The sequence below is a fragment of the Ctenopharyngodon idella genome, chromosome 11 (genome assembly GCF_019924925.1).
Source record: "Ctenopharyngodon idella isolate HZGC_01 chromosome 11, HZGC01, whole genome shotgun sequence".
Lineage (NCBI taxonomy): Eukaryota > Metazoa > Chordata > Actinopteri > Cypriniformes > Xenocyprididae > Ctenopharyngodon > Ctenopharyngodon idella.
This window is the reverse complement of record NC_067230.1, coordinates 12,396,244-12,417,932: the sequence shown is the minus strand read 5'-3', so window position 1 is coordinate 12,417,932 and position 21,689 is coordinate 12,396,244. Positions and strand designations below refer to the sequence as shown.

Sequence of the window (21,689 nt, the reverse complement as noted above, 5' to 3'; positions counted from 1 at the left end):
GGAACCACTTTCAGAATCTGTGAAAATGTAATTTTTTACAAAATAAGAGAGATCATACAAAATGCATGTTATTTTTTATTTAGTACTGTATAAAGATGTTTACATATAGTCCACAAGACAAACTTTTTGAATTTGAAGATCAAGGTAAATTGTACTTAATTTGTCTTCTGGGAAACATGTATCTTCTGTTGCTTCCGAAGGGCAGTACTAAATTGAAAAAAAAAAAGAAGATATTTCAACAAAATAAGGAAAATTTGGACATCTTCATCCTGTACAAAAGTTTTCACCCCCCGACTACTTAATGCGTCGTGTTTCCTTCTGGAGCATCAGTCATTGTTTGAACCTTTTTTTAATAGTTGTGTTTGAGTCCCTCAGTTGTCCTCAGCGTGAAAAGATGGATCTCAAAATCATACAGTCACTGCTGTAAAGGGTTCAAATATGCAAAAAATGCTTGAAAACTGAAGAATCTGCTGGACCTGGAGGATTTTTCTGAAGAACAGCTCAGTTTAACTGCTCAAAACAAACAAGGGACTCATGAACAACCATCACAAAACAAAAAAACAGTTGTAGATCATCCAGGTAACCACACATAGTATTAAGAATCAAGGGTTCCCAAACTTTTTTTTTTTTGTCGTTATTTGTAAACATTTTTTATGTAAAATGTCTTACTCAGGACGGTACTAAATAAACAATAACATGCATTTTGTATGATCACAAAAAGTCTGCTCACAATTCTGATATTTTCTTGCAATTGTGAGTTTATATTCCGCAATTCTGCCTTTATAACTCACAGCTGGGAGTTTATATCAAAATTATTCTTTCTGAGAAAAAAGTCAGAATTGCGAGACGTAAATTCGTTATAGCGAAAAAAAAAGTCAGAATTGTACCATATTAATGGCTTATTAAAGTGTAACTATATTCAGCATGAATTGTGCAACAAGAGCAAGAACAACAGGTTTTCCTTCTATAACAATATGGTACACAGTACTCTGAATTTGTCCTCTGCATTTAACCCATCCAAGTTAGTGCACACACATTAGGAGTAGTGAGAAGTGAACACACACAATCACACACACACACGTACATTTTGTTACTTAGTTTTTCCTTTTTATAAAAAGTAATGTGTTACATTACTTTTGCGTTACCCTTTTTCTCACCTGAGCAGGGCTTGCTTCTATAGTTTTATTTTTGGCAGATGTTTAGGCCCTTTCACGCCAAAAGGGAAATGAATAAGCCTCAGGCTGAAGGAAGTGCATATTTACGCCTGTACAGTAGAGGGCGCAGCTCAAACAAACCTTTCAGCTGTGCTGCCATTCTGGATTATAGAAGAATAGGATACAGGAGGAGGAAGTTCAACACTCTTATTTCTAAATCTAATCTAAAGTAAGTTTCATTCGTATGTTTGAATTAGATCATTGAAGGTAAGCAGCAAAGACATTGGTTAATAAAGTGAGATTAAATACATTAAGTATAATGTATAATAAGCATCATGTTCACACAGCGCACACAACACCTCTGTACTTTAGCAAAGACTATAGAATAACACAAGACGCGTCACTCGTATTGTTTTGAATGGGAGAAAGTGTAACGCGCAATATGGAGGAATAAGTCCCGCCTTCAAAATAAGAGCCAATCGCTGACTGGTAAAGTCATTGCGTCACTGCAGCAGCCGTTAGAAGCACCGGTTTCTATAGAAACAGTCAGACCCGCGCCTCCGAAATGAGGCACAAGAGACGCGCATTTAGGTCTGCGCATGCGCATTAGCTTGATCCAGCCTAAAAAATAGTTTTTTTTGTCATGATTCGAGCGTTTGGGAAAAAAAATGTGAGACAGATGTTGTCAGATTTCATTCAAATATGAAATTTAATCCAAAGCTTGGCAAACAGCTTTGGAGAATTTGATGTTTCCCCATTCAAAGAGATAGGAGTTGCACTTGCATGCCCGAGAGGCGTTTCAAAGATGGCCGCCGAGAGAAATGACTTGTCTTAAAGGGACTTTGACTTTAGGGACAGGAGAGCTGTCAACTTGCAATATTATTTTTAAAAAAAATCGTTACTTTACTTGTTACTTGAACTAATGTGTTACCCCTAACTGCTAGCAATAGAAAGCTAGCTTTGAAAGCATAAAAGGGGAAACAGGCTGTTTAGTCTGATGCCTAATTGTACGAGACCTTACACCTGACGTCGTTTTCCTGAGACCTGAAGCCTTTCAGTCTGAGGCGCGATGCCGTTTTGTCCGATGACTGAAGTCTTTTTAGTCTGAGGCATGACGCCTTTTCGTTGTATGACTGAGGTGTGAGGAAGTCCTAAAATGTACACCGTACATAACTTGTGTTAGAGAAGTCAGAATTCTAAAAAGTTGTGGGATGTTGTTAGAGGAATGATTCATTTGAATCCAATTAAGAAAGAAATGCAGGTCTTAAATGAATTTGATAAAGCAAACATAAACATAAAATTTCTCAAGAGCAGTTTTTTGAAGGTGACACAAATAATACAGCTAAAAATTTACACAGAGGAAAGCCTTACTACTATTATTAGTGTAGCATGGAGACTGTGCCATTATGCTTATTCTCAATGTTTCTCTTTGGTTCAATGAAAAAAAAAACTGACTAAACTGACCAAAATATTCTTCTTCAAATCCATTTATTTATTGCAATACGTTTGAAGTTGTTTACAACCAAGTCACCAAAATACGATGAATACACATTGAGCAAAACCAAACACACAACAGTAAATCAGCCTTATTACAGTTCACACATATGCTTATCACAATGTTAGTTGTAGTTGGTGTGGGTGACTTAGTATCCAACAAGCTGTGGTACTTGGCTACACATCATTTCAACATTCATAATGTACTTCTTTTGAAAATCGTTCAACCATTTCGACTTTTTAAAGAATAAGCACACTTTTCACACTCGCTATTTTATTTATTTCGTCTGCTAATAATGTCTGTCTACATACAAATATCACAGGAGAATTATGATATTTTGTCATTTATGATGTGCTGTCCTCCTGTCCTACAGAGGGCGCTGTTGCGCGTTATAATGGCATCACGTCCCAGAACGTCCAGTAGTCAACTCAACACCTGTAACAGAAAAATCCAAACATAACGACGCCGACTCTCCTTTCACATGGATTATTTTTGACAATGCACCGGTAACTCAAAATAATACATGTGTAAGTGAACATATCAAAGAACCTTTGTTAATTACAAATAGTTATTTTGTTTCGGTTTTTATGAAAAACTACTGGTCTGTTAGCCAGCTAGCTGAATAGCTGTCTTATTCTTTTGTGCAAGTTTCAGGAATTAGATGGCGTTTTAATTTAGAATCGGAGTGTGTATAGTATATGGCATTGTGCAAATAATTTAACCTATAACGTAACGTATATTTCAAAAAATAGGTCTTCTGAAGATATCCGGGTGTCTGTTTTTAATATTGCTGTAATATACAAATAGACCTTTAAATGCCATCTTTTAATTTATGCTTTCGCTTTTGACTGTTTATTTATGCAACAAAAGTTTTATTTACGTGGAACGATCTACTTTATGACTGCCCTGCATACGCCCTGAAATCAAGTTTCAGATGCATTATTCGGTTAAAGTATTTACAGTTTCATTTGAATATGGGGTCTTGAAGCAGTTTTCTCTGGCAGGACTGACATTACACGACCATGGCCATTGGCTGTGTGAGTGTGTAGCTGCTTAAAAATAGCGAGAGAGATATTTTTAACCGCTTGCTGTCAGTCCAGATGTACGACGTAGGTCAAATGGTGTCTTTTCACCATTACGAATGCCTCTGGGTGCAAAGTATGTTGGTCAAACGTCACAGGAAACGCATCACTCCAAGTAGTCTGATATCAGGCTCAGGGCCCAGTTGTTCAAAAAGTTTAATCTGGATGAGAATGATCTGGATTTTGAAATCCCATGTTTTGCTATCAAGGATCAGGTAATCCATCTTACTTTTGTGCTTGCTTTTCAAATCAACATTGTATTGGATCACACTGATCGAGATAAACTTTTCCAGAACACCAAATCCAGATTAACAGTGCTCTAAATGAGACTGTATATCACTATTTATATAAAGAACAACAGATAGTCAACATTGGGTCACTTTGTGTTTTTATTTGAAGAGACTGAAAACAGCACAAAAAACTATACAAAAATCCCGTTCCAATTTCAGTTTCTTTTAACCAGTCAGGTCCCTCGTCTGACTCACAGCACAGACAAGAAAAAGGTCCATTGTCAGTAGTGTAGTGATGTATTAAGCACTGCTCACACAGAAGTCACTTTCAAACCAAGCAACTCGAACATTAGCAGAATCTACATGGAAATCTTTTTTTGTCCTCACACGAAACTCCAGAACGTGTGGATTCCTATTGAAATGACTAGATTTTGTGTATGAAATTTCACTGAGCAACAGTAATTGTGTCTGCCCCTACAGGGATGCAATTGTTAGAAACTACTTTTTAAGTCATCTCTCTGTCTCATTGTAATTAATATACAGTGATAAATGATAGTTAAAACTAAATGTATTATTTTTGTTTGATATTGACTGCTGTTTGGGGACTATATATATTTATATATATATATATATATATATATATTTGCTGGACTGTAACAGCCTTAATATATAGCCTGCTTCTACTTTATCTTCTTAATGACTTTAATGGTTTCACCCAAAAATGAAAATTCTGTCATTTACTCACCCTCATGTTGTTCCAAACCCATAAGACTTTCGTTCATCTTCAGAACAAAAATGAAGACATTTGTAATAAAATCTGAGTGATTTCTGTCCCTCCATTGACAGCTACGCAACTACCACTTTGACGCTTCAAAAAGTTCATAAAGAGATCGTAAAACGAATCCATATGAATCAAAAGGTTTAGTCCAAATTTTCTGAAGAGACTCGATCGCTTTATATGATGAACAGATTGAATTTATTCACATATAAACACTGATCAGCGAACATAAGAGAAACTCAATAGTACTTGCTTGATGCGTGAGAACAAACCTCATTGGTTCTTGTGGAAGCTCAAACGTGCTGCGTAACAAGAGAATGAACCTCATTGGTTCTCGCATGTCAAGCAAGCATGTTTGAGCTTCCGTTTACCACAGCTGATGCGAGTTGATGAATGTTTATATTTGAACAAAAGTCTAAATTCAATCTGTTCATCATATAAAGTTATCGTGTCTCTTCAGAAAATTTGGACTAAACCGCTCAATTCATATGGATTAATTTTCTGATCTCTTTATGAACTTTTTGAAGCGTCAAAGTAGTAGTTGTGTAGCTGGCAATAAAGAGACAGAAATCTCTCAGATTTCATTAAAAAAGATCTTCATTTGTGTTCCAAAGATTAACGAAAGTCTTACGGGTTTTAAACGACATGGGGGTCATAATTAATGACAGAATTTTCATTTTTTGAGTGTACTACGCCTTTAAATCAAGTGCAATATATACATATCTGTGTGTGTGTGTGTGTATATATATATATATATATATATATATAATTAAATTTTGTTCCTGAAATCCACCCTTCTGATGGGATCGGATAATCTAGATTTTTTGGGGGGATCAAAGGTATCCCAATACTATTAAAAAGTTTTGAACAACACATACTGAAGGTTTGATCTAGATTGGATTAAGTGTTCTAATCTGATTTCAGAATCCTTTTTTTTCTTTCAAACCCATTTTCATGATTTGATCCAATCCACTATCTGAAATATGTGAAAATTTCTTTTGCTGGGCTCTGATGATACTGAAATAATTTATTTTTTTGATTGCAGGTGGGTTACAGATGTAGCTGGGGTCTGGCAGCAGTGACCATGGCGCTGTGCTGGGGTGGTTTGTTGGTGTTGGCGGCCCTCTCCCAGGCCCTGGGCTCTCCGCAGCACTCAGAGGAGCCTTCCGTGCCAGATGAATGGGTCCTGCTACATGTCGTGCAAGGCCACATAGGGGCGGGAAACTACAGCTACCTGCGTCTTAACCACGAAGGACGCATTATCCTCCACATGCAAAGCCTTAAAGGAGATGCAGATCTCTACGTCTCTGACAAGACGCTGCGGCCAAACTTTGATTCCTACAAGCTTCAGTCTACCACCTGTGGCCAGGATGTGGTAGTCGTCCCAGGGGATTTTGTAAGGCCTGTTGGAATCGGGATCTACGGACATCCCTCCTACATGGAGAGTGAGTTTGAGATGAAGGTGTTTTACGACCAGACAGCACTGACAGAAGATGAAATGGACAAAAACTCTTATCCTTCAAATGAGACTCCTGGTCAGTCTCAACACTCTCAGGGCCCTGAGGATGTGATGGAAGAAGAGGAATCCATCCTGTGGACTATTCTAATTGGGATTCTTAAGATCATACTTGAAATTTTGTTTTGATTTTGATGTGCCAGGTGCCATAATACCACATTTGCCACAATGAACTGTTCTTCCCGTTTAGATCAAATAAACAGAATTTCTTTTTGGCCAGAGTTTTGACAAAGGAGTAGAAATGTTTTCCTGAAGTTTTGTTTTAATATAGTGAGGCGCCACCACCACTCTATAAGGACAATGTACATTTCTGCCGTAGTTTTCTTAATATGTCATCTAATTTGACTAACAGCTTTATAATTTGCATATCAACACAACTGATTGCACTTGACATGTTAAACACACGGTTTTCTCTTTTGACCTGATTGGTTCTCTTCTGACATTTAATTGATTGAGTTATAAAAAAAAGTATGTTGTGTGGCGTGTTTATTTGTCTTTTACTGACATTGGGATGTAAATTTTAGGTTTTAAACTGCACTATGCAATCACACAAATCACCTTGTGATGAAGGTTGTACAGCTGTGCCTATTGTGAAGGAGAGTCTGTTGGCTAATAAACAGCAAAGAATCTTCTGCACCTGTAGTTGTAAGATACAAATAAAATAATCACTTATTTTTGAAAGTTTCTCTGTGTCCAACATTACTTAGGATTGTGTTCAGCTTCTGTGTTATATATGTGTTTTTGTACAAATAAGAGCTTATGTTCAAAAACGTATGTTTAAGCTTATGTTTAGTGCTTTGTAATGTTACTGTGTTTTGTCACTGTGTTAATATGGTATGGTATTCCATGAATACTCGATTAGATACAGCTGTGTCTCTGAATAAGTCACATCAACTGTTATTGTGTATTGTTTACAGTATATTATAACAATATATTGTTTTAGACACAATATACAGTAAGTATATTATTTTGGAATGTGAAGATACCTATTATATATGCAATAATCTATATTATGCTCATCTCAATCTTTGTATAAATATTAAAATACAATATACACACACACAGACACAAGCATACTCTAATGTATACATATATATACTGTATATGTACACATGCTCTATACATACATATACAGAGAGCATATTATAAAGCAATAATAATATATGTAATTAAAATAAATATTTAAAAAATAATAAATGAACACCTGTAGCATCTCATATACAAAATTGTTACAAACGTTATCATAATACCCCCCAAACGAGTAGGGCTATGTTTATTGCATATAATTCAGGAGACAAAACGCGGCTTACGTCATATGAAGGCGACGGAATTGTACGCATACGACCTTCCTGACAGGGAAGCCAAATAATGTAAGAAGCTGAAATTATAACACCAGTGTTTTTAGTATTTCATTTATTTAGCCCGCATCATGTTTCGTGCCACGTTGGCAATATGTGGAAGAACGGTTGTTAAAAGGGTAAGTGTTCATCCTGTAATATAAACGCGTGTGAATACGATACTTATGTTCATGCTGGAACACATTGACGAGTTAAACCATGATTTTTCTCAAACCAGTTCATCTCATCGGTTTCTGAAGAAAGCGCACTTCCATCAAATCTGCGACTCCCATCAAATCTCATCGGAGTCGCGGGACAAAGTAGGCAAAGCTTTGCGTATTTAATAGAGAGTTATAATACATTAATTGCTAATATTACTGAGAATACTACTTACTTCTGAGAAGAATAAATGTCTGGCTTTGAAGTGATTTAAGCTTTACACTCCTACTTCCTGAGTTAAAAGTATGACACGGCAACCATAGTTTCTACAAATATACCATACTGAACTGCTTTCACAATGAAACTGGGGGAACTTTCTATTACCCATTATTGTTATCTATAAAGCTGTTCAACCAAATGACAGACGGAGTGCAAGGACAACCTATATTAAAGGGTTAGTTCACCCAAAATTGAAAATTCAGTCATTAATTACTCACCCTCATGTCGTTCTACACCCGTAAGACCTTCGTTCATCTTTAGAACACAAATTAAGATATTTTTGATAAAATCCGATGGCTCAGTGAGGCCTCCATTGACAGCAAGATCATTTCCTTTTTCAATGCCCAGAAAGCTACTAAAAACATATTTAAAACAGTTCATGTGAGTACAGTTGTTCAATTTTAATATTGTAAAGTGACAAGAATACTTTTTGTGCGCCAAAAAAACAAAACAACGACTTTATTCAACAATATCTAATGATGGGCGATTTCAAAACACTTCTTCAGGAAGCTTAACGAATCTTTTGTTTCGAATCAGTGGTTCGGAGCGCCAAAATTGGTAAACGAGGCTTCGTTACATCATAAGTGTTTCGAAATTTCAGTAGTTCAGGTGACTTTGGCAGTTTGATGCGTGCTCCAAACTACTGATTCGAAACAAAAGATTCATAAAGCTTCGAAGCTTCATGAAGCAGTGTTTTGAAATCGCCCATCACTAGATATTGTTGATTAAAGTCGTAATTTTTTTTTTTTGGTGCACAAAAAGTATTCTCGTCGCTTTATAATATTAAGGTTGATCCACTGTACTCACATGAACTGTTTTAAATATGTCTTTAGTAGCTTTCTGGACTTTAAAAAAGGAAATGATCTTGCTGTCAGTGGAGGCCTCACTGAGCCATTGGATTTCATCAAAAATATCTTGATTTGTGTTCTGAAGATGAACGAAGGTCTTACGGGTGTGAAACGACATGATGGTGAGTAATTCATGACATAATTTTCATTTTTGGGTGAACTAACCCTTTAACTTAATATAGTTCCCTAGTAATAACAACTGAAGTAATTAAAATTTTTTAGCAGGAACTTTGGTTTCCATGCTGAATTTTTGTTCGTTGTCAATGTAACTGCAACAATGTCATTGTAAAATGCTTGTGACGAACGTATCTGAACTCTTGTTTCAGAGAGGGCTCCTCCATCCGGCTCTGATCTTCCAGTGCTGCGCAGATGTGAGGCTGATATCCCGACTCACCTGGCACCCACTCAAACGTGGCTCGAGTCTTTGGAAAGTCATGACGGTGAACCTCTTGGTGTGGTTGACCTACACCCTGATGTCTTCTCAGTGCCTGTCAGGTAAACCATTTAGTCCTCTGAATGATTTCAGGATGAAGTTATGCTGCAAACAAATGGTTGATTTTTGTTCCTATTAACAGGTTGGATATTCTCCATGCTGTAGAGGTCTGGCAACGTAATTTCAAACGAATAGTAAGTATCCACGAGGAGCATTTTATGCTTTTCTGTGCATTAAGATACTGTCCAAATCATGTTCTATAAACCTTAGTCATACTGAATTATTGCATATGACATAAACATATGTGATGTAATTACTGTAGAGCCATGCAAAAGTCAAGTCAAGAGCTGAAGTCAGCGGTGGAGGCAGGAAACCATGGAAACAAAAAGGAAGTGGGCGGGCACGACATGGAAGCATTCGTTCTCCATTATGGAGGGGAGGTGAGATAATATTTGAGTTTAATTTAAAATGATATATGACTATATAGCAGTGAACCCATTAAATAACTAAACAAATGCTCCTCTTGGCAATTCAGGGGGAGTAGCTCATGGTCCACGAGGACCAACCAGCTATTATTACATGTTACCCATGAAGGTGCGGGTGCAAGGGCTGAAAATCGCCCTAACTGCCAAATTGGCTCAGGTGAGGATGGGCTACACTGTAAAAGTCTTGCTTGCTATGGAATGCACTTAAGTATTATTTACATACTGTTTTCTTTTTTTTAATATTTATTAATATTTTGAATTAGCATTTATTTTTACATTTTCAGTTGTCAAGTATTAGGTATTTTGTTATGTGCTTTGTCATTTTTATTACTTTTTTATTTTTTTTTTTATTTTTTTTTTTTATGTATTTTTCTCTTACAACTTTTATTTTTATTTCAATTTTAGCTTTAGTAATTAAGGACTTCTTAAAGTCCCCCTGTAGTCAATAATTATATCTGTTAAAACTCATTTTGATCACCAAAATGACATATTTAAATGTTTTTTCCTTTGGAATGCCTTAATATAGCTTGAATGTAACTCTACACCCTTGCCTCATTTAGTATACATAGATCTATGAATATGCTAATTAGCTCCGCCCCCGCTCACTTTCACAAGCTCAGAGATCCACTCGGTCAACTTTACTGAGGTAAACGCTGCGCAATAGTAACGCTTTTCACATCAGACACATAACGATACTTATTATGATTAGCCTTTTGTATGACCACGTTATCAAACAGCTGTGTTGCTAATGTTACACGACTCCCTTGCTTCAGAGCAGTCATAGTTAATGATATGCTAAAGCCCGCCAGCACGTTGATGTGATTAATTACAAGTTAGTTTGTCACGTAAGAAACACCAGCGATTTCAAACTGCAGGTTTGAGACTGTCTTTGGTTTACTGCAGTTTTAAATAGAAAATACTCAGCAGTTGTCTTAAAGCATATTAAAAACACCCCATAGACATATGAACAACATTAAAAACTTGATTTTCACCACAGGGGGACTTTAAATCGTGAGTTTGTTAACCTTTTTTTTTTTTTCGTCTTTTATTTCAGCTTTATTTAGCAAAACTGATGCGCTTGTCAATAATTGAAAATTAGTTTGGTTCATAAATATTCTGCTAGACGAAATACCATAAACTAAGTGAAAGTCTCATTATTTCCCCAGGATTATCTTCATATTGTGGACTCGCTGGAGATTCCCAGTCCAGACCCCCACTATCTCCAGGACCTGGTCAAACACAGACAGTGGGGGGAATCAGTCCTCATCGTTGATGTGTAAGTCTGTGAGAGTGAATGTATATGCCTTTGCCAACCTGATATACATGTTTTCCTAAGTAATTTCTTTTTCTGTTGTTGTTGAATACATGCATTCCAGAGGTGATGAATTCCCTCAGAACATTCTCAAGGCAACCGAAAATCTGAAAACAGTGAATATTATTCCAGCTATAGGTAAACAAACTGACGACATCTAAAGCGTCCATTTATTTGTAGACCAATCATAAGGGAATGTGACTTCTGTATTAAAGCTTCTATGAAGTTTTTACAGGTCTTTTTTTGTTTTTACAGGTCTAAACGTCCACAGCATGTTGAAACATGAGAGTCTGGTTCTCACTCTGGAAGCTGTAAAATTTCTTGAAAAGAAGCTTCTTTGGCATGATGTGCGTTACACTCCCCTGTATCCCTTCAAACTCCCATACAGAGACCTGCCATGAACACAGCAACACTGACTTTGAGTAATAAAATGTTTATTTCATAAAAACGGTGATCTAATTGTCTCATTTCACAAGTTCCATGGAGTAAAAAAAAACATCATATGAATAAATAACATTAAGCATATATAAAAGATAAGGCATCAGTGGAATATTCTTCATGTCAAGGATAGGAGATTTTTGTTGGGATAATGCCATGTGCTAAATCATGTCGGATCTCCCATCTTAGTGCAGATCGTTTCTTCTCTGTTGGAACTATGTAACTGTTGGGGATGTACGTCTTCTGAGGTCTTGGCTGTAGAGACAAGAAAAAAACACTCAGATTGAGAGAATCTAGACAGTCCTTTCCAAAAATAAATAAATGAATATATATGTGTGTGAGTGAGTGACTTACTGGTGGAGGCTGATACATGAGTTGTTCCTGAGGGGAAAAAAATAATAAAAATCAAACTATATATACACACACACACATTAATACTCTTGCTTTTCTTAACATGCAGGCACTCCTAAAAACAAGTACAGGATTACCCTGATGGCCCAGTGCAGCTCCTTCCTGCTCTTCTCTCCTGGAGGTTTATATGTCTCCCAGTCCTGCTTATATTGGAAATACCTGATAAAGGAGTCAAACACATTCAGATCAACATTACAATCAGTTTGTGGTGTTTAGTGGGTTATCTATCACATTTCTAGTGTAAATCCTTCAAGTATTATACCTTGCCACTGGATCAGTTTTCTTCAGATTCCTCGTGTGAGGATGATCAAAAACTGGCCGTATAACTGTGAAGAGAATCGAATTCTGTAAATTCATGCAAACTGACAATCATGGGTCAAGGAAACATGTATGAACTGAAACTAGATGTGAAAATGGAACTTACATGACTTTGGACGAGGCCGAATATCACTCTCACTGTGTGATCGTGTCTGTTGGAGGACAAGGGCTTAGAAATTAGTGGGGACAACAGGGACATGTTCTTACCAATATCCAGCAACTACTGAATTGACCCTAGCATTAATTTTGATCAAACAATTAAAATATATTTATTTGCAACCACTGTTGTAATTTTGGCTGCATCTGAAATGGGCCATACCACTGAAATTACCTGAGAAGTCAAATTAAATACGTTAGAAAACTGCATGCGCTCTTCCAGGGACGTGCATTTAATGCATGAATAGAGAATCTAAGGTAAGTTTACCCTCTTTAACTTTAACTTAATGTTGTTAAACAATGTATTGAGCAAACTCCTAAAATATCCACAAAATGAAAAACACTGAAATAAGAGCGTGTGGTTTGTCTATCAAACAGATGCGCTTGAAATTTTTGTTTGTTACTTTAGCAGTAGACTCCTGGTCTCGTTTTAAGTATTATCATTGGTTCAATTCATTTTTAATATTAAAATAAAGTGATGAGTCTGAGACGACAGACTCATGGGCAGCGCTCCAATATATAGTGTGGTTTCTCTTCAGGCGATCCAAGTTTCAATCCTGGCTCGGGGACCTTTCCCCATCCCATCTCCCTCTCTCTCCCTCTTTGCTTCCTGTTGATTACCTATAATATCTTATCTCAATAAAGGCAAAAATGGCGAAATTAAGTCTAAAAATAAAATTAAAATTATGTACAGTGTCATTAAGAGCGCTCTGACCCGCAAAAAACTGTGTAATTTGCACCCTGCCTGTAAGTGCTCAACATACATTATCTGATGTAGGCTACTGTAAAGTTAACCTTTAACTTATAAAATTACAAAAAACGATAAGCTAAAAGCCTAAATGTCAAACCCTGAATAACGGTTTTTCTTTTTTTTGCATTGTCACGATTATGTTAAAGAGTTATGAGTGAGTTCCTACTGATATCTATAAATAAAGGCTTTAGATGACATGAAATTGCAATTAAAAGTATATCATAAATGCATAAAAAGGGAGGCTTTTTTGTCAAAAATCAAACCTGCGCCCTTGGAAAAACAATTCAAGTTTAAAGGGGGGGGGGTATAATGCTATTTCATGTATTCTGACTTATTTACACTGTTAAAGAGTTGGATTCTCATGCTAAACATGGCCAAAGTTTCAAAACACGAGTTGGACGAATGACGGAGTATTTCAAATCCTCATAAACTTCACTGTGTGACGTCATTAAGATCGGAATTCCTTGTATGGGCACTTCTCCTAAAAGAGCGTGCATGCACACGTCGACCAGAGCGAGAGAGCAGGAGGACGCCCATCAACGCGTGTTCGGCTTTACGGAAGTCGTCGGCAGCGCTGCACAGGTCACAGGACTTCACAAAATCAACAATGTTTGGTTGTGAGGGAAAGATAACCTTGCTTTCCAAAGAACCCAGCGTTAAGTGGAGCTGAGAGTTTTGTGCTCACGCATTACATTAATGCGCTCTCAATATTTGTTATTAAAATAAACATAGAAACTGATGGTTGCAATCACTTTTTTACTGGTTAAAATGAATGGAGAATATCTGGTGTTTTTCCGTGGCTGCTCGAGCCCTCAGGATCGGTTTTATAAACAAGGCCCAGTTCCACACTGGATTTACAGATTATTTGAAACTGAAAGATGGAGCGGTCACAGCGATAATGATTCCGGTCATGAGTCGGAACCGCAGGTGGTGAGTAAAAGTGCTTCAAATGTCTGTTTTGTTGGTAATAGGCGCCTAAGTGCATATAATGTAAACAACACGAATGTAGTGAATTCATAAATTCATTATTCATCATTCACTATACACTATATTCATTATAGTGATTCAAAAGTTATCCAGGTATAATGTGGTGGTGTATTGTGTGTGTTTAAATACATTTGTTTAGCTGACCATTGATAGCTTGCAGACGATCGCTACGCAAAAGCTGCGCATGCTCCTCACTCTTTAGCTCCGCTCACAGGACACGCCTCCGGGTGCTCGGCTGTTTTCAGAAAGACTTGGTACAGCGTATGTATCTTTTATAAATATGATAAAACTAAAGACTTTTTGGAGATATGAAGGATGCACTACTACTCTATAGGTACTCAAGATGAACATGAGATTGGCAGAAACTGTTTGTGATACAAACCCCCCCCCTTTAAAATTGAAAAGTGTTGAAGACTGGTAAGTAGGAAGGTGTCTACTGACCATGCCTTTGATGTATTCCCGGAAAACACTCGGGGGTTCCTCCATCACAGAGCTGGATCGGTCACTGTAACTTCCTGTTTCTTCACTCTCTGAGTCATACTGCACACGAGATGCACCGATCCGCATATGGTCCAAACGCTCCTCCAGCTCACTAACTGTACCTACAAAAACAAGCATAGGATTACACACATCTAAAACATACCGTATTCATCAAAAAAATGTATTGTGGTTTTCACAAAAATATTAAGCTGCACAATTGTTTTCAACATAATGGGTCTCATTCACTAATAACTGCGTGTATTATTTCATATTTGTACGCACAGGAGAACTTCTCATGAAAAATCTCTGCCTAATTCACAACATGTGCATACACACATGAATTTGTTCTTAAAGGGTTAGTTCACCCCAAAATGAAAACTCTGTCATTAATTACTCACCCTCATGTCGTTCCACACCCGTAAGACTTCATCTTCAACCACAAATTAAGATCTTTTTAAGTTTCTTTTGGTTTTGTTTGTTAAGATCAATGTTTACATGCGAGTAAAAGCCTAAATTAAATCTTTTTATCATAACAAGTGATCGATTCTCTTCAGATAATTTAGAATAAATTGCTCGATTCATATGGATTAGTTTTCCGATCTCTTTATGAAGTTTTTGAACCGTCAAAATGGAAGTTGCAAAGGCAGTCAATGGAAGGAAATCTGACAGCATTCTGTCATCAAAAAGATCTTCATTTGTGTTCTGAAGATGAACGAAAGTCTTACGGGTGTGGAACGACATGAGGGTGAGTAATTTAAACTCGTTCTGACATTAGTGAATTTGGAGTATTCCAAATGAGCGGCCACAAGCACAAGGTTAGTCTTTTGCATAAATAGGGTTATTGGTAAGAATTATTTTATTATTAATTAGGCTTGGTAACCACAGGTAAAACCATACATGGCTACTCACTACCACTGTCAAATGATATTATATTATGATATGTTATATAGGCCTATAAAAAAACGCCTAAACACAGGTACAAACTACACCCTAACAAAGACATTAATTATATATTCCCCTACCCACCTAATAAATATATTGCAATATAAATGGCTATAACATAGTATTCAATATAAATATTCCACGTTTCCACAAACCATGGTAAATTACAGTTCATTCATGGTAAATGTAAGAGTGGTGATTTTGGGATTTTAAAGTCTTTTATCTTCATTCATGGCACATTTCTCCTGTTTTCCTCATCAGTCTCTTTGGGAATGTTGAGGCTGTTTCATCCGATTTAAAATTATTTTAATCATCGAGTGATTTGTGGTTTGTAACCGAGAGGTGTGTGTCAAATTGAAACGCTTCTCACTTGATGATGCAATGCTGTTTAATAATGGTGACTGGGAATAAACGCAGCTCCTTTAAGCTTTCATTCCGTTATGGGTCGTGCTGCGTAGTTCAAAGTAAACTAGTGAAACACATAAAAACAGCGCTATCTGTTCTGTACTTGTTGTTACTGATCGAAAAAACAACTACAGATGATTCAGTGACAGAGCGGTCCGAACAAATCCAAATTGTTTCAGATCGTTATGCAAGCGCGTTTGGCCAATTCACGGAAAAGAAAGAATCGAGACAAAAGAATGATTAATTCACGAATGATAGGTATCGCTGGTTCTGTCGACAGAAATACGGAACATATATAACTGCTGAAATATTTGCACGGAAAATGTTTCTCAGGTCAGTCGGAGGAGCGTGCGTATATAGCCGTACAGCTGCAGGCACCACTGCGGCCACGTATCTAACCAAATTTAGCCGCACCGCCAGGAAAAGAGGAGGAGGGAGACTGGGGTGCTGCGGGCCGGATTTGGCCCGCGGGCCGCCAATTGACGAGCCCTGCTCTACAGCTATACCTCTAATAACTACAAAATAAGCAAATCCCTTTAAACAGTGTAACACACCAAGGCAGCCAGTATAAGCTCTGACTCTCTTCTCCTTTGTGCAGTCATCATATCCATCATCATATTGTTTCTCTTCAGGTCTCCTTTGAACTTTGCCCCTCCTGTGCCTCAAATTAAACGGGTGGTCAAGACTATCCCGCAAAGCCTCCACCCCCCAATCATCATTGAAATATGCTACATTTTGAGAGCCTGCATCTTGAGTTCTAATGTCATTCTCTGCGGGAGTCTGCTGCTGGTCAGCTTGATTATCTTTGCTTGGCATGTCAAGAAATTGACGACTGTCATCCTCAGATCCATCACGGCTTAGATCAGTACGGTGTTGTGTGTCTACATCTTGCCTATCATCTGGTGATTCTGCAGGAGCTCGTCCATCAGATGTTTCTAATGCTTGATTGTCTCTGAACCACACCAGACTGCTGTTATCATCATAATCACGAGCATCTAAGATCGACTCTCTCTCTTCTTCTAATCCAGCCAGAGTGCAGTCATCTCTATAGTCCACTTCCTCTGGGTCTCCATCTTTAGACGAGTCTGGTCTGTACGTGCCATAACCGGACGTTAAAATGCTTGCGGCAGGGCTGCCCAGACTTTCGTGAAAATCCTCAACATAGATGTCTCTAGTTTCCTTCTTCAGCCGTACATCAGCATGCTCTTCTTCCCAAGCAGGTAACATGTTATAGTTGTCTTCCTCTAATTTCTGCGAATGGCCACTGGTTACTGTAACATAATCATCATCATCATCACTTGCCCATGACTTCCTGTCCTGGTCACAACTCTCCTTTTCCTCAACAGGTGCATCAAAAAACCAGCCTGTCTCCTCTTCTTCCTCATTCTCTTCAGCCGATTTGCATTGTTGTGTCTCCTTTTCCAGCTCACTTTCAAGTTCATCTGCTCCCAGCCTGTTCTCTGCCAGATCGACATTGTTGCTTATATCTTCCTCTTTTTCATCACTCTTTCCAAGTTCTATCTCTTTGTCATATTCATTGATAAAACGTTCCTTCTCTTTCTCTTCACTGTTTCCATCTCCTTTAACATTCCTCTCCTGTTCCTCATCCCTGTCAGGGTTTTCCTCTGTACTGTCTTTTGCGAAACAGTCTCTTTCCTCCTCCTCATCTGTTTGTTCCTCTTCATCTTTCATTTCTTCCTCATTGTTAGCTTCTCTCTCATTCGGTTTGCTGTTCTCTGATCCCTCACTTTCAGAGTTTCCTGTGCTCTCTTTCTTCACAAAAGATTTACCATCATCTATTTTTTCCTCAATACCTTCATAATCTTCTAATACAAAACATACATTATCTCCTTCTTCATTTTCTTCTCCTTCCTCCTCGTCTTGTTGTTCTTCCCCACTTCTACCTGTGCTCTCTTCCTTGGTGAGACTCTCTTTCTTTTCATCACTGTCTGAATCTTTAACTGTACACGTTTCTTCACTATTTGAGTCTTCTTTTGGAAAAGACTCTTCTTCTTCACTCTCCTCCACACTCACCTGATCTTTCTCACCATCTGAATCATTGCTTTGGGCTTTGTTTTCCTCAGTGTTTTCTCCACTGACAGAGCTCTCTTTCTCCTCATCACTATCTTCTTCCTCCTCACTTTTTTTAAGACTCTTCTCTTCCTTCTTTTTATCCCTTTCCCCCTGTTCACACAGCTCAAACTCTTCTTCCTCGTCTCGACTTCCTTCTTCCTCCTCACTTGCTTCTTTTTCCTCCTCACTTTCTTCTTTCTCTTGGCTCTCCTTTCTTTTTTCCTCTACTTCACTTTGTTCTTCCTCCTCTTCACCCTCCTTTCCCACCACTTGACTTTCTTCTTCAATCTCTTTTATTATTTCCTCCTCTTCACTTTCTTCTTCCTCCTCCTCTTCCAGCTCATTTTCCTCCTCTTCACTTTCTTCTTCCTCCTCTTCCAGCTCATTTTCCTCCTCTTCACTTTCTTCGTCCTCCTCTTCCAGCTCATTTTCCACCTTTTCACTTTCTTCTTCCTCCTCTTGTCCTGTTTCCTCTTCACTTTCTTCTTCATTCTCTTTGCCTTTTACCTCCTCCTCCTCTTTTTCTAGATCTGTTCTTGTTATTTTTAGGTTTTTTTCCTTTTCATCTTCTATGAAACATTCTCTCTCTTCCTCACTTCCATCTTCATCTGCCTCAGGATTTGTTTCAGCCAGCACATATTTCTCCTTCTCCAACTCATTCCCTTGAAGTGTTTCCTTCATCCTCTCCTTTTTATCATCTCCCATTACAAATCTTTCCTTCTCATCATTACTGTCTCCTTCAGGCTCTCTCCCAATCCTTCCGTTTTCTTTCTTAACATATTCCCTGTCTTCCCCCTCACTTTCCTGATCAGTCCAGAAAGAAGAGGACAGGGATCCTTCGTCGTCCTTGCTTTCATTTTCTAAAAGGCTGTCAAAAGCTTTATACATCCTGAGGTAGCTGGACAGATCTCTCTTTTAGCCCTCAGTAAGAAAATGAACTCTGAGCCAAAGCAGATGGCTGAGAGGGAGGGGGAATGTAACTAAGAAGATTACTGGTAAGAACTTAACTGGGTTTATAAGGCTAATTGCACCACCTGGTGTATGGGAGGTATTATTTTTTTTATTCACATGGCAAGGCAGCCGGTGTTGGGGAAAGTTACTTTTAAAACTAATGCATTAGCTTTTCTCATCTGGGCTGGGCTGTTTTTTTATAACAACAAAAAAAGTTATATTTTTGCCAAATGTACAGGTCCTTTCACACCAAAAGTGAAATGAATAAGCCTCAGGCTGAAGAAATTCACGCCTGTACAGTAGAGGGCGCAGTTCAAACAAACAAGCCTTTCAGCTGTGCTGCCATTCTGCAATACAGAAGAATAGGAACCAGGAGAAGTAAAAGAAAATGTATGCCCATATTTAGTCTAGAACTAGTCTAGAATAACCATCATGTTCACACAGCACACACAACGCCTCTGCACTTACTCCCGATTAGTCAATAAACGGGAAAATAATGTAACTTGAGTTACTTATTTGAAAAAGTAACTCAGATATTTTGTTGTAAATTTAAGTCATGCATTACTTTACTAGTTACTTGAAAAACGTAATCTGATTACATAACTCCCAACACTGAAGGCAACACATAACTATATTTGGGATAGAATACTACAATACTACTCTTCAGGATATGGTATGTACACTACCATTCAAATGTTTGTGGTCAGTATTGTTTTACTGTACTGTATTTACCTTGGTGGGCATAAAAGTCTTTTTTCAAAACCATTAAAAATTGTGTTGCATAATTCATTCTGTTTCACGTTTTCAACTTTTTTTTTAAAATGGTAAGTAGTATATATACATTGCAGCATTCAGTAAGTAGTTTATTAGTATTTAATTCCAAACATTATCATGAAACATAACCACAGGACTTACCAGAATCTTCACTATGCGTGGACTCATCACAGACATGAGACCTACCTTGATGCTTTCTATATAACAAATTATAAGAAAATAATGTTTATTGCACATGCGCATGGATGATGATGATGTCTTTTCACATTAACTATCAAATTAAGAAATGATTGTGTGTCCCCACCTTAAAACTTTTCTTTTAATCACAGGTTTCAAATAAGCCTGATCTCTATCAGGACTTGTTGTCTCACTACCATCCAAAACTGAGTGAAATATTTCAGAAGGCCCTTCTGTCTCCAGCCTGTTGGGTGCTGTGGAGGGCCGAGCTGGTCTGTGAGCAAATGAGTGCCGTGAATATGAATCATAGTAGTGATTCATACCAGAGTCTCCTTGATCGTCCTCATTAAATGTGGAGGTGAAAATCTAGGAATGGAAAATAGGGGGAAAAAAAAATACATATTGCGTACACAGTCCCATAACATTTTTAAGGTGCTTAACGTCACCATGAAATCAAAATGGACAATTCTGGGGTTTTTTTTTGTGTAATATTGCAGTGTTTATTATAAATTATTTATCCGTGCACAACATTGTTATTTTTTTCAATTCATGTGCAATTCATATACGTCACAATAATGAAGAAAAGACCATCACAACTTCTGTTTCATGCCAACTTTAAAAACTCATACCTCTCTCTGTTGCCCCGCTGAGCTGGTGTTGAAGAGAACGTAGTTACAACTGGGACCAATGTTGTTTAGTTGAACTGAGGCAAAAACACAAATTAAACAGGTTAGGTTAAGTGTGTTCAAAAATGCTTTAGTCACATAAAAACGCACAGTATAAAGCAGGAGTGACTGCTCACCCTTTTCTTTAATAAGTGCAGGTGGGCTTTTACTGCTGTGAGATGTTGGAGAAGTCCATTCACTGGAGCTGTGACTCTTTGACTTTTCATGACGAATCAGCTGATCTAGATCTGGTGGAGATTCATAATATGACAGTACTACTTCAAGGCAAACCGTACTATAAAATGAAAATTAAACGCAAATAAATGCACCGATGTAGACTGGAACAGTTCAAAATATTACCCCACCTCGCTTGAATTCCCGCAGTCTTTGTTTGGGAATATTTCTGTATCCAAGTGCAGCTAACTGCTGCTGAATCTCTTCCTCAGAAAAGTCTAGACTCTCCATCTTTTATTAACAAAATAAACACATCAGATATTAGTCAAATACGTCGTATTTACTCAAGACAAAAAAACATCAATCTGCAAAACTCAGCAAAATCTTTCTTTAAACTACCTCACTGACAGCAACGTTCATAGTGTTGAAATAAAAAGGCTGTTGTGCAACATATGAAAAGAAAACATAAGAAAAGTTTTAAATACAATGTTTATTTTTCGGTTTTTCCTCACCTTTAAAGGGTCAGATTTTATAGTTGTTGTCTTCAGTACCAGGACAACGGCGACGGTTCCGTTTTCAAAATAAAAAGATAACAGAGTAAGAAAGCGCTTTAATTAAAAGTTACAGCGCCCTCTGGTGTTTGGGCGACCCTATGATTGTTAAAATTAACTACAATAAAACGTATAAATATTACTGTCCTTAAAATATTTATTTATTTATTTTACCTTAGACGATTATTTATATTTTAAGACACATATCAGGAAAAGACTGATGCAAGTTTCCTATGCATAAAACATAAAGTCTTACAATGAAATCTTGGCGGAGACGGTTGTTACCATGTTTCATTTTTGTACCTTTGAAATACTGAAATACTGACTG

The 21,689-nt window shown here is 37.5% G+C and overlaps 4 protein-coding genes across 8 annotated transcripts; 2 read left to right on the top strand and 2 right to left on the bottom strand.

The window, feature by feature from the left end:
- The first annotated feature begins 3,011 nt into the window (after positions 1–3,011).
- Positions 3,012–6,939, top strand: c11h6orf120 (chromosome 11 C6orf120 homolog). Of its 2 annotated transcripts, none has more exons than XM_051913249.1 (2): positions 3,012–3,176; positions 5,785–6,939. In XM_051913249.1, exon 2 carries the CDS (start codon positions 5,824–5,826, stop codon positions 6,382–6,384), a length of 561 nt encoding a protein of 186 aa, XP_051769209.1. In that variant the 5' UTR covers positions 3,012–3,176; positions 5,785–5,823; the 3' UTR covers positions 6,385–6,939. The 2 variants fall into 2 exon arrangements, with proteins under 2 accessions (XP_051769209.1, XP_051769210.1); XM_051913250.1 differs by lacking the exon at positions 3,012–3,176 and adding an exon at positions 3,261–3,946.
- A 610-nt stretch (positions 6,940–7,549) lies between these two features.
- mrpl4 (mitochondrial ribosomal protein L4) lies at positions 7,550–12,154 on the top strand. 2 transcript variants are annotated; one of them, XM_051912187.1, is made up of 10 exons: positions 7,550–7,732; positions 7,831–7,912; positions 9,205–9,373; positions 9,454–9,505; positions 9,634–9,751; positions 9,847–9,953; positions 10,963–11,072; positions 11,173–11,246; positions 11,364–11,530; positions 12,007–12,154. In XM_051912187.1, exons 1-9 carry the CDS (start codon positions 7,685–7,687, stop codon positions 11,507–11,509), a joined length of 906 nt encoding a protein of 301 aa, XP_051768147.1. In that variant the 5' UTR covers positions 7,550–7,684; the 3' UTR covers positions 11,510–11,530; positions 12,007–12,154. The 2 variants fall into 2 exon arrangements, with proteins under 2 accessions (XP_051768147.1, XP_051768146.1); XM_051912186.1 differs by lacking the exon at positions 12,007–12,154 and having other exon boundaries at positions 11,364–11,556.
- LOC127522344 (centriolar and ciliogenesis-associated protein HYSL1-like) lies at positions 11,526–21,469 on the bottom strand. 2 transcript variants are annotated; one of them, XM_051912185.1, is made up of 12 exons: positions 21,323–21,469; positions 21,002–21,101; positions 20,774–20,884; positions 20,601–20,674; positions 20,099–20,337; positions 19,936–19,991; positions 14,611–14,771; positions 12,382–12,427; positions 12,220–12,283; positions 12,035–12,116; positions 11,901–11,927; positions 11,526–11,801 (listed from the first exon to the last, which is right to left on the bottom strand). In XM_051912185.1, the coding sequence occupies exons 2-12, from the start codon at positions 21,099–21,101 to the stop codon at positions 11,670–11,672; spliced, it is 1,092 nt and encodes a 363-aa protein (XP_051768145.1). In that variant the 5' UTR covers positions 21,323–21,469; the 3' UTR covers positions 11,526–11,669. The 2 variants fall into 2 exon arrangements, with proteins under 2 accessions (XP_051768145.1, XP_051768144.1); XM_051912184.1 differs by lacking the exon at positions 21,323–21,469 and adding an exon at positions 21,210–21,266.
- LOC127522342 (glutamic acid-rich protein-like) lies at positions 14,778–19,928 on the bottom strand. 2 transcript variants are annotated; one of them, XM_051912182.1, is made up of 2 exons: positions 18,505–19,928; positions 14,778–18,462 (listed from the first exon to the last, which is right to left on the bottom strand). In XM_051912182.1, the coding sequence occupies exons 1-2, from the start codon at positions 18,955–18,957 to the stop codon at positions 16,237–16,239; spliced, it is 2,679 nt and encodes an 892-aa protein (XP_051768142.1). In that variant the 5' UTR covers positions 18,958–19,928; the 3' UTR covers positions 14,778–16,236. The 2 variants fall into 2 exon arrangements, with proteins under 2 accessions (XP_051768142.1, XP_051768141.1); XM_051912181.1 differs by having other exon boundaries at positions 14,778–19,928.
- Positions 21,470–21,689: the final 220 nt, after the last annotated feature.